This window comes from Argiope bruennichi, chromosome 4 (assembly GCF_947563725.1).
Source record: "Argiope bruennichi chromosome 4, qqArgBrue1.1, whole genome shotgun sequence".
NCBI lineage: Eukaryota > Metazoa > Arthropoda > Arachnida > Araneae > Araneidae > Argiope > Argiope bruennichi.
Genome location: NC_079154.1, coordinates 142,986,150 through 143,004,389, shown reverse-complemented (window position 1 = coordinate 143,004,389; position 18,240 = coordinate 142,986,150). Strand labels below are relative to the sequence as shown.

The window sequence follows — 18,240 nt, the reverse complement described above, 5'->3', positions numbered from 1 at the left end:
GGGTGACATTTCTGTTTGTTTCAGCGATAAAACCGTCCGCTGCTGCTGGGAGTCGTCGCAGATTGCAGGTGCACGATAGCGCCTGATAAATCTCGATCCGAGTACTCATTCTTTTTCCAGTTCTCCTTCACACCCACAGCATCGTTTCCTGTCCAACGGTAAGCCTCATCACACACACACACAAAAATGATTTCTTTTCATTCACTAAAAACTGTTCTTAATTCAATAAGTTAATAATTATGTAGAAAAAAAAATGAATTCCACTTTGCTTTCCTTTTCCCTCGTTAACTGTTATAGAAAGTGGATAAAGAGAATAGGACTTTTATTTTCATTGCCTTTCATATCATGTGCAAATATATTAACTTTATTGTGAAGTAAACTGTGCAGATAATTCATCTTTCTCTTTTTGCAATATTTTTTTTTTTTTTTTTTGCAACAACTTTAGTCACTAATGAGAAAAAAAGGTATTCAAAAAAGTAATTGCCATTTTGTTGTTTTCAGTAAAGAAGTAACATAATTGGTCTCTGTAGTAGATCGTAATTGCATGCGTAGATCCTGCACTGTAAATAAAAACCTTTGGAAACTCTTATTATGTTGGCTTACATCCTTTCTCAAACTACCGGCAATTCCACAGAAATCTGATGCCTCGAATAATTGGAAACTTCACCGTTTTGATGAATGTAGAATGAAAATTTTTATCCTTGAGCTCGTAATTTTACCAATCTTGTATTTAGCCCGCTTGGTCTGACATTTTAATGAATAGTAGTAACGAATTAAAGCATTAAGCGTAAGCTTGGCAAACTCTTCTCGGAATTATTCAAAAGTCATCTTTTGATCGGAATGAAAGAATTGCGTCATTAATAAACTATAAAAATATTTTATTTCATTTTGAAATGCATATTTGATCTAAGATTTTTCTTATCTTATTTTTCTATTTCAATATTTTACCTTTAATACTTTTTTTTTATTTATCCTTTTCAGAGAATAATCCAAAGGCCCAATCATGTCGAAAGTCGTCAGACCTGTAAGTATAGAGAAAGTCATTACTTTTAATGCAGATATATTTGGTGAGAGTCATTTTAAAAACGTCTTCATTTAATGAAATTTGAAGAAACTTAATATCACGCTTTAACGCCAATCATTTTATTTTATTCGCTGAATGTGCAGGCAAGATGAAGGTTACATGTCTGAATTCAATCATTTTGTGTCTATTGCGAATCAGCTTGTGCTGCATTTGCCCTTCATGCGAACATCATTACTTTTCCGCCATACACATTAAATAATATAGATTGTACCCGTACCGGTCACTGAAATGCTTATTGAAATATGTTCGAAAATATTTCAATTAGAGGGTTAAATGTATACGCAAAACGCTTTGACCGTGTTATTATTGACTTGCGCGGTAGTTTTGATTGAATTCTAACTTTTCTGCAGTATGTTGTGAAGACAGTAAAAATCTTGATTGAGTTGCTAAACGGGTCATTTCACTTAAAGGGAGTGAAAACAATGGTAGGTCTGAAATTTCCATTTCTAAATACCATCCTTAGGATTGAAGATAGTAGAATAAATCAAAATAAGCGGATTCACTTCACGTTAAAACTAACAGCTTTAAATGAAAGATCTTTGCTACTGCTCGGGAATGAAAATCACTTTTCGGCCCCTGACTTCGGCCAGTTTACGCACGATATCTGTTTCAAACATCAGACCTTCGCCAGTTCTGAGAAAAGATGAAACGAAACTTCCGTGCTTTCTTCATTTCCTTGCTCTGACGTTGTTTAAATGCGGGTAGACTACAGCACCATAGCTTCGAGTAAAGTCATGAAATAAAAGAAAAGAGCAAAAATATTTATTAGTAACTTTATGCAAAAATGGTCTGATTATGAAGATGCCATAAGCTGCGCGTGTTTTCGCTCTTTTGAATGCAATCTTTATCTTGGAAAGTGAACGTGTTTGTTTTGCCTCCATTTTACCTTTCAAAATGAACCGAATTATTTTTCTAAAATTGTATAGTTTTGTAATGTATTCTCTTCCATTACGATCAAATAAAGAATATCTTCAACCATCAGGATAGACACTTGAAATTCGGCAGAGGTTCATTTCTTTTTTTTTTGGGGGGGGGGGGGGGTTGGGGGGAATATTAAACATCTTCAAATATAATTATATACTATCAGAAAAATTTAATATTTTTCTACCCAAAAAAAATTCTTAAGATGAAAAATGACTTTTATTGTATCAACCACTTTACTAATATCAGAAAGACGACAATAGTCGTTTCGATCCCAAAACAAAATTCAGTGCTCATACTTATTTTATTCACACGTCGATTTCGTGTTTATTCATTCACTTTTCTTAGTTATTCATAAAGAATGTATGGAAAAAATCAATTTTCTCTCATTATTACTTATAGTATAAATATGCACACTTAGAAAGACGAGCTGCGTTTTTTTAGACCGCTGGACAAATATATCGCATATGTTTTGTCCTCTGTTTTATTATTATAATTTGCGCTCTGTTCGTCTTTCGTTATGAGGAGATTTGAATAGGAGTTGATAGAAACTGAAACAAAATCTGAAATGGAATGAGGAGAGAGCGAGGCATCTGCATCTGCTGACCACATGCTAATCTGTTTGTGCTCGAACACATCTGCTTTATTGTCAGATTAATAGCTATAGATTTTCACTTCTTTTGAAGTCCCTCTATTATTTTAATATGTATTTTCATTCGAGGTGTTTCGAAGAATCGATTGGAAAATTTTGTAGAACATGAAAGCAGTTCGAGTTCAGCTGGAAAAACTGATTAATCACAAGATGAATATATTCACAAACCTTCTTTGGCGGTCAAATGCTATTTTTTTTTTTTTTCTGAAATTACGCACACTGATTTTTTCTTCTGAGACAGAAAATAAAGAAAATTCATTTATAAGCTTCGATTCTCGATATACAACGATATCAAGCGGAAATAAGCGGAGATGTAGAAATAATTAAAAAAAAAAACACTTAAAAGCGAACAAGTATTGGAGAAAAGTCGTAAAAAATCCCCCTCTCTAAAAGAGACAATTGAAGAAGTGGCAAAAGACGAATTGCAGCTGCTTCTGATGCTCATTCTTCAGAAGGTGCGATGTTCTGAGATATGAGCTTTGACCGAACACATTTGTGGTGAGTCTTGTAACTTTTAGAGATAAACGAAATGCTTCTAATGAATTTGACGTTTTAGTGTCTTTACTGGACTTCCTCGGAGTTTCTAAACATGCTCTAAAAAACAATTTGTGAAGCAAGACCTAGGGCCTACATTTTCTTCGCGAAACCTTGACACGCGAAAGATTTAATGAAATCATGAAATATTGCGATTTGGTATGTAGTCAATAAAACCGAGAGATTACAAACAAATCAAATTGCTTCATATTGGAGATAGGTAATTTGTTTGCTGAAAATAGTTTATTTTGTTTTAAAGCAGCAAAAAAATGTAGTGGTAGACCAACAATTATCTCCAAATAAATTATGCTGTCCATTTACATAGTATATGCAACGAAAACCTGATATAATTGGAATTCAGTTTTGGCGGATATCTGATACTAAATTTTTAAAAAAAATGAATAGTTTTCTGTATTTTAAAAAAAAGTGAAAGTAGATTCATTGATGAAACCGTTGAGGAATATATATTGTCGCTTCCTCAGAGCCATTTTATAAATCTAGAAAGAATATCACGACTGATCCTTTTTTTTTACATCGTTAAAATGAACCAAAACTTTTGCGAAGTCAATAACTTAGACTAGTGGATACTGTGAGACGTTCGAATACAGAATTTCCCAGATCATTCAATCTGCAAAAAAGAAAATTGTATTCAGATAAAGTTCTAAAACACAATACTACCATTCCATTGCCATACCAAGGAAAGAAAAATAATAACTTCCTATTACCAAGCACTTAACATTCCTTACGAAGTGGAATGTAATAAAAAGAAAACATCTGAGGCGATTCCATTTTAAAATTCAACAAAATACTCTGTCGATGTACTTCATCCAATGGCACGAAAATATTCGACTCCATCTGCTTCTCGTCGATGCAAGTATCATTCAGTTATTTGCATTGAGTTGTTATAAATACTTGGGTGATTTAGAAGGAAACTTCTAGTATAAAAATCAAGCTTCACGATTTTATTTTTAATAACGTTGATGAGCTGAAAAAAAAATTGTCTCCTCGAAATGATTTCCTTTTGCCGATTTCCTTCCAAGTACAGATGACACACCTACTATTTCTAGCAGGAAATGGGAACCATGTCTAAGCAATCGATGACGCAATAAAATGATGAATATGAGTTCCGACTGCAAAAAAAAACAAAAAAAAAACAGTCAATCAGTTTTACGGCATTTGTACACATTATAAAATGTAATGTTTGTAAAAATTCTAAAAAAGAAAAAGAAAAGAATAACGCTCATAAGTCATTTCGTGATACTCATTTTTTGAATGTATCCCATCACCTAAAGCATATAATTATCATACAATATTCGTTTAAAATAATCAAAGAAATTCAAAGAATTTCTTTCATATAGTTGACTTCACTTTTTTTTTTCCTTTTCAATTTCATTAATAGATTAGAAATATAGTGTATATTCTTGAATACCCTCCAAAAAATTATTATAAAATAAAGTATGAACCGAGGCGGGAACGAATAGGATAAAAATCTAACATTTAATAAATGAATATTGTAAACACTTTTTTTACAAAATATTCTTGGAACTGTTGTGATTTTTTTTATATCATTTAAAAAGAAGAGTCAAAATGACGTCTCTCAAAAGACGAGAAACTCTATCTCCCTTGTGCTAAATGGGTCCATGATCATGACAAGTTGTAAAATACACTGCTGCTCAGATTTTGAATTATATTTTGTAATATTTATGACATATGGAAAAAATGTTTGTGTTATTTTATATACTTTGTGAAATAAAAATGAATTTTGTTATTGAAATGCATTTTTAAATTAACCTTGTTCATCCAAACGTATTTTAGCCTTAAAACAAATATGTTAAAAAATGACGATATATACTCTTTTATTCAGTAAATAATGATAAGGAAATATTTAAAAGTGCAAAAGATAAGATCTTAATTCTAGCTTTAATATATTAATTAAAACAGCAAACGATTATTTTTTCCAAATAGAACTTAAAAGCCAAACGATAAATGAATACTTTATATCATAAAACGTTATTCTCTACACTTCAATGAAAAATAATAATCGCAAATGATGATTCATTTCTTCATTTAGGTATAGAATGCAGATGATAGTTTTTTAGTTCTTGCAGGGTTCATGCGATCTTTCGGTATTTGTTTAAAAACTGAAAAGCCTTTCAAGAATGCATTTTAAACTTTGAAACAAATCTTGTGTATTTTATTTTTATAATATTTGTTGCCTTCATATAGTTTGTTTTGCAATAAACTCAGAATATGGGACAGTGATAAAGTCATGATACATGATTGCTTCATTGTTTTTGCGCAAGGACAGAAAAGAATTTCAAGACATTAACTTAAATAATAAGGAATCTACTTTTTCCTTCCAGCTTGTGGAGAGGAGGAACCTTTGTATTTATAACTAATTTGAAAAGGAAGCCTTCATTTACATTATTAATACATAGTCATTAGTCTAAAAATTCAAAGTTATTTTCAAATTCAAATGATGTCAAAAATCCAACTTTATTTTCTGTTTTATTTTACGGTGTTTAATCTTATGTATAAATTGTGACGAATTTTCTAAATGAATGAAAATGGTAAAATTCGATGCGCTTTAAAATTTCTGAAAAAATAAACAAAAAATTCGGAATTATTGAATGAAATTGGCAGAAGTTTTGCATTATAGATTATTTTCTACTTTTTTATTAGCATCAAAAATGTTATTAATTTCTATAAAAGAGTTTTTAAAATATAAATTTAATAATTAATTAAAATTTATAAATAATACTTAAAATCTGAGCAGCTTTTGCAGTGTTGCAGCAGTTTAATGAACAGAAAGAATTATTTTAATAGATTTGCTATATCTAGAGATATAATCAAGAAAGACAGATAAAATTGTCTTCCTTTAAGAGGTCTGAATTTCAGATCTTCATACTTCAAGCATAGTTTCCTTTTTTTTTAATGTACTTCATTTGAGCTGATGTGATCCAGCAATTTGAAGTTGCATTCCATGCTGGGTGCTCCCATTTAAACAAATACGGTGGGGCGACGACCTTCTGCATAAACAAAATGGCATGCAATTATAGAAATCACTTTTCTAGAATGACAATAAGTTTTGTTTTTAATGAGTGATGAGTTCCTGAAAAAGGAGCACACATTTGGAAACTTTTTAGACGCAACATACAATACATGAGAATAATATTATCCTTTTTAAAAGAATTTGCATTCATTTTTTTTTTCAAGCAGAAATGTGTTATATACAGTTTACATTCTCCAAATCATACAAATTTGTTCAGATATTTTTAACAATTGTAAAGTGAAATTATTTGTCTATTTCTCAAAAATTAACTTTAGTTCGCAGTTTTCTATTCCATTTTCTGTAATGATTCAGACTTTTAGTGAGGTTATTTATCTTAAGAACAGATAAATTATTATTATGATGATGATAAGATTCTGCTATTCTTATCATCTGAAATTTTCTGTGATGAGACAGCGGGCGTGCTGGAGAATACGTTTCACAAACACGATAGCATTGTTCTCGTAAATTCGGGAACCATCTTCTTCACCGTCCATTGAAATTATGCAGCTTCTGAAGAAACGCATGAAAAAGTGTATTTTGCTCACAGTCGAAAAAGTTGTCCATTTCAATAGGAAAGCAAAACTGTAGAGCGGCGATTTTTCACGCAGCAGTTGGAAGAGGGCTCGAAATATGGGGGTGGGTGTAAAATCTTTTCGTCCTTCCATTGCCGATCACATTGATAAGCGAATGGCAAATTTTTTACTTTTTCTTCAAAAAAAGGGGGAGGTTATGAATGAAAAGAGACAAAGGAAATGCAAAGGAAAATAAATACGAACAAAAAAAAGGGATTAAAATTGAAATCCATAAATCATATCAAAAGCAAAGATATTTGGAAAGTTTATAAAATAAAAAAAATGTAAAAAAAATTCTAAAAAAGATAGTATTACATCAACAATATCTTTTAAGCTAAAAACATAAAAAAAATATTCTTTTAGTCTTTTATTTATCCTTTGCTGCGATAAATTCCTTGTAGATTCTTTACATCAATTACCGAATTTCTGCGTTCGCAATACGTGTTTTCCTTTTCTGAAGAATAAATACTGTTAATATTGAAGGGATTCTACTTTCCTACAAAAGTGCTATCGTCCTTCAAGTCTTCCCTTTTCAACATATAAGTCCATTTAAATTAATAAAACTAATGTAACAAAAGAATGTTAAAGCAGTAAAATATTCTAAATGTTGTAAGACAAATGGCAATCAAATATTTAAGTAAAAAACCCTTAAATAATTTTGTTTAGTTGCCATCCAACTGAAATCAAGTGAAAATCCATAACAATTTGTGATGTAAGCGGAGAAAGATCGTTTTATGTTTTGAAACGTATCCGATAATAATAACGGAATAGTGCGAATGTATCCCAACTGAAATAAGTTGTCGCTTTTATTTATTTGGGAATGGCATAGAACAGGAATTGTAATATGATAAAAATTATGTTTTCATTAAATGAGAAAAAAAGAGAGATTTTAGTATCTCGATGCCTTCCAATATCCATTTCCATGTTTGTAAAATCTAATTCCCATGTGTGTGTGTGTTCATTTCTTTTATTACCATTTCAAAAAGAACATAATTTTATGATAATCTGTATTTTTGTGTAAAATTTAATTACAGTTTTTTTACCATTTTTTATTTCTATCATAATTGTTCTAATGCGTTTATAATTTTTTTTTTAATCTGAAAATATGTTAGCAGATCGAATTTAAAATACAAGTGTATTTTATGGTACATTTCTTTTTAAAACAAATCAAAATTCAATATCTTGTTTTATAATTTATATTATATAATATTACCAATTAAGTTTTTAAAAAGCTGTTTTGCAAATGCTGAAAAAAAGACAGCATTTTTTTTTTAATGACGTGAAAATAGAGGGAGATGTCTCGATCTTTCTAGTCTTCGAAACTGGTGTTCTTCTCAAAAGGATATTTGAGATTCTGATTAGCGTAATCGAAGTTCAAATCACTCTTACTCTATTATAAAAGATTTCTTGGAAAAACTGCTACGATTCATGGTAGTGGCGGATTTATTTTAAATAACTACCTAGACCGCTAGCTTGTTTAAAAAGCTGTTATTAGTCCAGTCGCATTAAGTAAGTGTGTAAATAATACAAATTCTTTGAATTAAAAATTATTAGCACCCACTTTGATGGGAAACAATATTACACTTCGTTAAAGTATCTTATCAGTATTGTTGGCCATTTTGTGCTAATAGTGTATACAACTGCTTTTTTTTTCTTCCTATGTTGTCCTAGAAAACTGGTCTTTAGTGTTCTTGTCACTGCACCATTGCTTTTGTGATAATTCGCTTTTTATTTATTTAATAAGAAAAATATTTCTTTTGATAATGTTTCTTTGCTTATTTTGCTTTTATAACAGGAAGAATTTTTCAATTGTCTTTACTTTCCCTTCGAGCCAATACAAATTGAGAATGGCTGTTTTAAAATCCATATAGCCTACTTCTCTTTGGTGCTGCAATGTTCTCCTGCTTCAAAAAATGGTTTTTAAAAAAATTCTCGCCCTCACTTGTTTTTTTTTTTTTTTTTTTTAAGGAAAATGATGCATCTTAAACTATGATTGAATGAAAACGTCTTTTTTTTCCCCCTCTCTATACTGTCATGGATGTTCAGTCATATTGACCTGGACAAGGTCTGAGAAATATTATATTTATCTGTTTAAAACATTTTTAAATGCACAGTTGATTAAATGAAGTTAAAATTATTTACATATTATAAAAAAAGAATTAAAATAAGATTCAGATCGAATATACGCTTTTAATGCAAATATCATTACTTAATAGCGTAAGAATGGTCGTTTTGAGCGTAAAGGAGAAGAGGTAATTATTTTGCATAATTGCATAACCAATTAATGCCATCAATGGCTTTTAAATCGGAGGGTAAAGGGAGAAGGAGTTGATGGTTCAGTCGCTTGACTTATGGGGCACCATCAGGATAAAACATTAGTTCATTTATATATATACAGGGTGTTGCCGAATTCGACAGGCAAATTCAGAGGGGTGATAGTTGGCATCAAGATGATAAAGAATCGCCATACAACATGGGGCCCCAAAAGTCGTTTAGGGGGTGGAAATCTCAAAAATATAGGGAGTCGGCGAACTTTTGGAAACTGTAAAAAAATTAATAAAAAAAAATGACAAATGGTGTTTCAACTATGAATCTTTTTTAAGTGAAAGCACATTCTTAAATGCAATTTTTCATGTAAGTAACATGCTGATTTGATGAACCAGGCGTTCCTAAATTATTGAAAATGAAAAAGTAGTTTAGAACCCTTATCTGCGAAAATGTTAAAACTTTAAGAAAAATAAAAGCTTGAAAATATAAGGAATTTTATACTCTTTCATTTGATATAAGTCTGTAGTGTGGAAACTGAGGAGGTTTTAAGATATTCCACAAAAACAAAAATGTTTGCCGGGAAACATCGCTGCAACATCGGCACTAATATTTACAGAAGGTATTGCAAAATTCTAAGGAGTAGTAGGCATCAAGTAGAGAAGAATTTTCAAAGAAATATAAAGTCGTAAATGACGGTGAAAATTTATTTGCTATTCAAACATACCAAACCATATTCAAACAAAGCTTGAGATTTCTTCAGCAGCGACGACGATCCGTGCTATAAGATCTTCCACTGTATCCAAAGGTGCCTGATAAACAAAAGATTTCATGTGGTCCCAGCAGAAGAAATCCAAGGGATTGTGGTCCGGGGAACGTGGAGGCCAATCAACAGGTCCGCCACATCCAATCCACCTCCCAGGATATGTATCATCTAGGTAGTTACGCACATAATTAAAAAAATGCGCTGGTGCACCATCATGAATTAAACACATGTTCTGGCGTGCAATGGCCGGTATTTCCTGCAGTAAATTCGGAAGGACATGCTGCAAGAAAACAAGGTACTTTGCGCCATTGAGGCGTTCGGGCCCTGCATTTGGCCTCGTTATTTTGAAGGATTCTGTCACCCGCAACCGTCTATAATATTTGCAAAGGTGCTGTGGTGTGGACAGAGCCTACTTAGATATTGCTATTGGTATATTCTTTGTGATAGCCGTGCATTACCATCCGCTCGGTCGTAAATTAAATTCATATTCGTCGTTCGTGAAATCTGACATGTTGTTTGCGAATGAAACTTATCGACTATCAATTCTGCACTGCTCTTTAATGAATACAAGCTGCTTTTATATTCTTCGAACCATCAATTCTGCAGTGCTCGCTGCTTTTATATTCCGAGAACGCATGGAAAATTTAAATACGAGAAAGCTTCTTTTTGTCGACTACCTTGTTCTATATCCTTGCATTCTTAGGGCCATTCTCTTCGTCAGGCTAATTGTCTCTTCGATGTCTGTTTTTGCGATTTTCACAGAATAAACGTCTCCTGCGACTCTATGTTTTATGATAATTTTTCATCTCCTTAATACCTACTATCACTTCTCTAAATTTACCTTTAGAATTTGGCAAAACTCTCTCCAAACATCGGTACCGATTGTTCGTGGGTAATCAAATAAAAGGGACCTGATCTGTCTTTTTTCCATTTATTATACATAAAGCAGCTACTGACGAAGACAACTAAAGCACATTAACATAACATCACAAAAGCACGCGCACACACAGCAACAGGAAACACATCCGTTACATCTCTCATTAGGCATTACAAAATTCTGAATCATAAAGTAATAAAAAAGAAGCGTATCAAAGTTCAACAGAAACTGCGCATGCGCCGGTTTCCTGATGACTACAGCTGGAATAGGGGAAAGGCGTCTCTAAGACGGAACATCCCGGCCCCCGTTGGACAGTTGTCCAACACCTTCTTCGAAAGGGAGTGGGCAGAGTCTGTTGATACTTCGCCGAAAAATTCCTTTAGGGGTTCTGATGTCTGCGACACGGACTAGTCCATCTGTTCCAGGATATGTCCTTTCAATTCGGGCCAAGTTCCATTCCATGGGGCTCTTGCTATTATCCTTCAGGAGTACCAGCTGTCCGGGTTTGATGTTCAGTTCAGGTAGTTTCCATTTAGCTCGAGACTGCAAGGAGTTGAGATATTCTTGACTCCATCTTTTCCAAAATTTGGATCTAAGAGACTGGATGAGAGACCATCTAGAAGATAAAGAAATGTTAGTCAAGGAATCACTGGGTTCTGGTATTGACAACAGTGGTGCTCCCACCAAAAAATGGCCAGGTGTCAAAGGTTGAATATCAGCTGGATCGGCAGAAAGAGGACACAGTGGTCTTGAATTCAAAACTGCTTCAATCTGTGTCACCAGCGTAGTAAGCTCTTCAAAAGTCAACACTGTTGATTTAGTCACCTTCAACAAGATCCGTTTCATAGCTCCAATATTTGCCTCCCATAATCCACCGAAGTGAGGAGATGCTGGAGGTATGAAGTTCCACACTATACCTTCCTTGGCACAAAATCTTTGCACGGAATCCGATTTGCATGCTTTTAGCAGAGAATCCAAAATATTTTGTGCGCCCTTAAAATTAGTGGCATTATCACTCCATATGATTGAGGGTTTTGACCGCCTAGCTATGAATCTCCTAAGACAAGCTAAAAAACTCTCAGTAGTCAAATCAGGCACTACTTCAAAATGAGTAGCTCTTGTACTAAAACATATGAAAATTGCAATGTATGATTTTAAAGTCACCCTAGATCTTTTTAGATTAGGTTTAGTAATTATGGGACCAGCGAAATCGAGTCCCACCTTTTCAAATGGTCGAGATGGGATAACTCGATCTCTTGGTAAATCGCCCATCATCTGTTGAATAGTTTTATTTTTTACTCTAAAACAGGTTAAGCATCTTTTGATTACACTTTTTACTTTGGCTTGACCAGCTGGTATCTAGTATTGCTGTCTAATTAAATACAGAGTAGTTTGAACACCGGAGTGGAGTGCTTTTTTATGAAAGTATTCTATAAGTGTATCTGTGAAATGGTGTTTCTTTGGTAAGAGTAGAGGAAATTTTTGTGTATCTGGAAGATCAGAAAATTTTAATCTTCCGCCTACTCTTAAAAGTTCATCATTATCTAAGAATACATTTAAATTCAGAAGGGGATTATTCTTTGGAAGAACTTTATTCCTTTTTAGACAATTTATTTCAAATTCAAACTCTCTCATTTGTATAATTTTTATTAAAGATTTTGTAGCAATTTGTAATTCTTTTACATTTAAATGATCTTTCTTTCTGTTTTGCAGAGCTGATTTACAATTATGTAAGAATCTTAAACACCATGCAGTTACTCTTATTAATTTGCTGAAAGAAGAATATCTTTTAATCAAATCATCATTTAATGGATTTACTTTTGCTATTGTAGAACTTATTAGAACATTCTTTTTCAATTCTAAATTGTCTGCGTCTTCTTTGATATTTGTCTCATTATTTATTTTAGCTAATTTAGGCCATTTACATTCATTTTTTAACAACCAATTTGGCCCATGCCACCAGAAGTTAGAGTTTCTCAGTTCATGTACCGTTAACCCTCTTGATATTAGATCAGCCGGATTATCAGTTCCAGGAGTGTGATTCCATTCAGTGGGATTGGTTATATTTTGGATTTCTTTAATTCTGTTTTTTACGAACACTTTAAATCTTTCAGGGTCACCCTTCATCCAATAGTAAACAATTGAAGAGTCAGTCCAGAAGAATCGTGTAACAGGAAAGTTAATGCACTTAACTATTTTACAGCCTAGTCTTGCTGCTAAAAGAGCACCCATTAGTTCTAATCTTGGGATCGAAAGTGTCTTTAGAGGGGCTACTCTACTTTTTGAAGCGACCAAATTTGATTTGATTTCCCCGTTTTTCAATAAGACTCTAATGTACGCTACAGTTCCATATGCCCTCTTAGAGGCGTCGGAGAAACAATGTAGTTGAGCTTCAACTATTTCAGTGGTTTTCGCTTCGGCGAAAAAATATCTAGGTATTTTAATAAGATGCAAATTTTTTATTTCTTCGCACCATTCATTTATTTTAGTGGTCAGTGTTTTCGGGAGAGGGTCATCCCAGTCTAATCCCAAGCACCAAATATCCTGTATTAGACATTTTATCTTGATGGTAAAAGGTCCTAAAAATCCCACTGGATCAAAAATGCGTCCAGCTACTTGAAGAACATATCGTTTGGAATTTATCTTTTTAGACAGGAATTTCTCTAAGCTTCGAGTGTCAAACTGGAATATATCTAAATCGGAATCCCAGGCCAATCCTAGCACTTTACAAGGAGTTAAAGCAGAGTTATCATTAATTGAATATTTTTCTTCATCTGTTTCTAAACCTGCCTCTCTCCATTTATCACGAAGCTCAACTGAGTTAGTTTTCCATTTCCTTAATTCCATGCTCGCTTCTTTAAAGATGTTATAACATTCTAGGCTTATTTTAAAAGCTGAATCAAAGTCTCTTTGGCTACAGATTAAATCGTCGACATACAATGATTTTCCTAGCATTTGACAGGTATTAGAAAATTGTTCTACATACCTCTTTAGATGGTATTGGATTGTAGCTGCAAGGAGGAAGGGGCTTGATTTGACACCGAAAAGAACTCGAGTCATCTTGAAAATTTCCTCTTCTTCCTTTTCCGGATCTTCCGTCCAGAAGAAACTAGTATAATTCTGATCTTCTTCGGCAATCTGTATTTGCAGAAAGGCCTTCTTTATGTCGGCAGTTATGGCAACAGCCTGTTCTCTAAAACCTATTAAAATCTCAAAAAGATCTGGAATGAGATTGATACCAGTATGTAAACAATCATTTAACGACAACTGTCCTTTCGCATGAGAACTTGCGTCAAATACCACTCTCAAACGAGTGGTAGTTTTATCTTCCCTTAATACCGCCCTGTGAGGCAAATAGAATGAAGGTTTTTCTTCACATGTTATAACTTTCTTAATGATACCTTCTTTTAAATGATCTTCAATAACAGCTTTATAATCTAAAAACAACGAATTATCTTTAATAAATTTTGATTTTAAATGCGAAAACCTCCTTTTAGCCACTTCAAAGTTATTAGCTAAATATTCTTTCATATTTGTTTTCCAAGGAAACTTTACAGTATATCTTTTATTTTGATAAACAATATTTTCTTCAAATTGTTTCATAATTTCTTTATCTACAGTATGTTTTTCGAAATCATCCTCTTCAACCCCTTCTACCCCTAAATTCTCAAGATCCCAAAATTGTTTAAGTTGGTCCGAAATATCCTTTTCATCCACTACAATCTTCATGGTCATTAAGTCATTTGATAAACCCACGTGACCTTGCAAGCACCATCCAAAAATTGTTTCAGTCGCTACCAGTTTGTTGTTTAATCTTTTTATTCTGCCTGAAACGATTTCATAATAATAATCTACACCAATTAATATTGAGATATTCTTGCCTCTATTATCAGCTAGCTGTAAATGCTTCAATTTATAGTACGTTTTAGTAATATTGTTGTTAGGTACATGAAGAGTAGTGGCTGAAATGTTTTCTGTAACCAAAGTTTCTACTTCAATACGTAAAGAGGGATCCTCACGGTTTTTTAATTCTACTCTCACTATATTGTAAGAATGTTCCTTTGCTTGTTTAGCGCCAAAAGAGTATACCGATAAAGATTCTTTTCTTATTACTTTTAACTTTAATTTTTCTGAAACTTCACGTGTTATAAATGTTCTCATACTTCCATTATCTAACATTAGTCGTACTGTTTCAAATTCGTTTGTTTCATCATTGCGTACTAGGGCTGCACATGTTTGAAGAAATATATTACCGCGAGAAAAGTTTGTTTTGTTTTTATCGTAATGTGAAATTGCGGTAATTACGTTCTTATTATCTTTATTCAAATCGGGTGTATTAGATTCTGCTTGAGAGCAAATAGATTTATTATGCTTCTTACCACATATTTCACATGTCAAATATCTTCTCTGGCGGCATTCATTAACTCGATGTTTTGGCTTCAAGCATAAAAAACATCTGCCATCTTGTTTTAAAACACCGAGTTTCGTTTCTAAGTCGGTTTCAGAACATAACTCCGATTGATGCTCACCTTTACAATATAAACAATTTTCGTTTAATGCTGACGCGGAAAAACATTGAAGATCTTTCGGTTTTGCGCTTGACCTTGGACTTCGCAATATATCATGCGAGGTAGCTGTGTTTCGACTGAGTTTGTTGAAAGGATTCTGTTTCGCTTTCGGGAGCAAATTTTCTTTGCGTTTATCGCCTTTTGCGGTATGCATAAACGCAGAGGATTCTCTACATTCAATTTCAATTCTTAAAAAATTTAGTAATTCAGTTACATTAAATTCGAACTTCACTGAATTATCAACTTTTTTTCTATTAAATTCAAGGACAAGATCTTCGGGAATCAATTTAATTAAAATGGGATAGAGTAAATGCCCATACATCTCTGAAGTAACTTTTAATGATTCTAAACTTCTTAAGTTTATCTCTACGGTATCATACAACTTCCTAAGACCATAAATATTATTTGAATCAGTTACTGGTACAAGATTTAGTAATTTTGACATGTGTGCGTTAATAACGAGTTCTTCTCTGCCAAATCTTTGTTTCAACAATTTTAAAGCCTGATCATAATTCTCGTCTGAGAGCGCAAAGCCATTAACCGCAATCGCGGCCGCACCCCCTAATAGTGACTTTAAATATGAGAATTTATCTATTTTTGACAGATATTTGTTATTATCAATAGAATTTTGAAATTGATTCCAAAATTCTAACCAGCAACAGGGGTCTCCATAATATTTTTCAATTGTAAGTTTAGGCAATTTTATGGTCTTAAAATTATATTCGTTTACAGGTACGATGGCTGAACTTTCCTGAGTGTTGTTTATTGCATCTAAATTAGGATTTCCTGTAGCGCCTAATAAAGAAACATTTGATGATATTGATTGGCGCTCTGATTCGTCTTGTAAACATTTTAATTGCGCTGATAACTTGGACAAACAAACTATAATTTTTTCATTGTATTCGAAAGCCGACTCAATTTCGGTTTCGAATTCCTTATCATCTTTGATTAGATTTTGTATAAGTTTATCATAGTCTTTTAACTGTGTAGACGATATATTCAAATAATTTAAGGCTTCTTGCAAATCTTTGGTGGTAAAAGAATCTATTTTCTCTTCCAAATCGCTATTAATCTTGTTAATGTACTTTGTAACTGAAGATCTATTCAAACCTCTGGTTTTTCTCAATTTAGAAAGTTCATCCATCGTTCTTATATTTAATATTCAAAAACTCCAAATTAAAATTGTATTTCTAATACATCAAATTTCAATATCAATTTTAGATTTATTCATGCATTATCAATCAATATTTCAATAGTATTCTATCAGTAATCAATATCTTTAAAGCGAATATAGTATCAATATGTAACAAAAATTCAACTTCAAATATAAAAATCAAATTTCACTATATTGTTACATTCATTCCTTTTAACTTCAGACATTCCAATCCATGAAATTAAATTATTTTAAATGTCCGAGTTTCTCTTAAATAAAGGAAAATATTCGCTCACCTTTCTGGTTACTGATTCCTTTCGATCTTCATAGCTGCTTTTCCATTAGATCAGGCCCCACGTTGGGCGCCAAAATGCTCGTGGGTAATCAAATAAAAGGGACCTGATCTGTCTTTTTTCCATTTATTATACATAAAGCAGCTACTGACGAAGACAACTAAAGCACATTAACATAACATCACAAAAGCACGCGCACACACAGCAACAGGAAACACATCCGTTACATCTCTCATTAGGCATTACAAAATTCTGAATCATAAAGTAATAAAAAAGAAGCGTATCAAAGTTCAACAGAAACTGCGCATGCGCCGGTTTCCTGATGACTACAGCTGGAATAGGGGAAAGGCGTCTCTAAGACGGAACACCGATGTTACAGCGATGTTTCCTGCAAACATTTTAGTTTTTCTTGAATATCTTAAAACCTCCTCAGTTTTCACACTACAGAATTATATCAAATGAAAGAGTATAAAATTCCTTAAAATTTGAAGCTTTTATTTTTCTTAAAGTTTTAATATTTTTGCAGATAAGAGTTCTAAACTACTTTTTTGTTTTCAATAATTTACGACCCCCTGGTTCATTAAATCGGCATGTTACTTACTTGAAAAATAGCCTTTAAGAATGTGCTTTCACTTAAAAAAATTCATAGTTGAAACACCTTTTGTTATTTTGTTATTATTTTTTTACAGTTTCCAAAAGTTTGCCGACTGCTTATATTTTAGTGATTTTCACCCCCTAAACGTCGTTTGGGACCCCATGTTGTATGGTGATTCTTTATCTTCTTGATGCCTCCTATCACCTTCTGAATTTGTCGGTCGAATTCGGCAACACCCTGTATATGAAATGGAAAATCATAAGGCAGGGAAAAAATGTCATGCCCTGGTGGCTGTCTATACGTATTAAACCACTGATAATGATTGCGGATAAAAAAAATATGATATGACATGGGTACCTACTACTTCTCTACGCCACGTAATGTGATTATGAATGCGATAAAGGAAATATTACTGCATTAGTCATCTGTTTGTCTTACATTTGTAATGATGTCACATTTTTTTTTTCTTTTACAAAATCGGCAATGGATAAATAAAATTGGCAAGGTCATTATCATTAACAGCTGCTGCAAAAACGTTTGTTCCACTTTTGCTCAAAATAAGTCATCATTTATTTTTTAATTTAAATTTAAAGAATGAATTTTTTAAAAATTGGAGATTTGACAGTTCGATCAGCCTTTGGAGGTGGGAAACGAAACAATTCCGATTAAAAATTTTAATTTTTAAAAATGTAATGATTTAATGTTAAGAGAAAACTGCTGGGAATATCGTACCCTAGACATTTTTGTAGACTAATGCAATATTGAACGTCATTATTTCAATAAAGAAAAACCAAAATGAATTTTCAACATTTTTTTTTTTTTTTTGTCGGTTGGGTACAGATCTATAATTTTAGTGACGATACTAGATGTTAAATTTCATTCGTTTGCGTTATAATTTTCGAGTATCC

The 18,240-nt window shown here is 32.6% G+C and overlaps 2 protein-coding genes across 3 annotated transcripts in view; one reads left to right on the top strand and one right to left on the bottom strand.

Annotated features, from left to right (window-relative positions):
* The window catches only part of LOC129966899 (galectin-6-like), a 36,385-nt gene continuing 18,145 nt past the window's right edge, over positions 1-18,240 (top strand). The window contains exons 1-2 of the mRNA XM_056081509.1: positions 1-158; positions 982-1,024. Coding sequence (XP_055937484.1) covers positions 1,004-1,024 — 21 coding nt within the window. The 5' untranslated portion in view covers positions 1-158; positions 982-1,003. The remainder of the gene's footprint in view (positions 159-981; positions 1,025-18,240) is intronic.
* Positions 9,863-17,094, bottom strand: LOC129966898 (uncharacterized). 2 transcript variants are annotated; one of them, XR_008784309.1, is made up of 2 exons: positions 16,741-17,094; positions 9,863-11,339 (listed from the first exon to the last, which is right to left on the bottom strand). XR_008784309.1 is itself a non-coding variant. In XM_056081507.1 (2 exons), the coding sequence occupies exons 1-2, from the start codon at positions 15,734-15,736 to the stop codon at positions 11,006-11,008; spliced, it is 2,361 nt and encodes a 786-aa protein (XP_055937482.1). In that variant the 5' UTR covers positions 15,737-16,423; the 3' UTR covers positions 9,866-11,005. The 2 variants fall into 2 exon arrangements, 1 of the variants encoding a protein (XP_055937482.1); XM_056081507.1 differs by lacking the exon at positions 16,741-17,094 and adding an exon at positions 13,710-16,423 and having other exon boundaries at positions 9,866-11,339.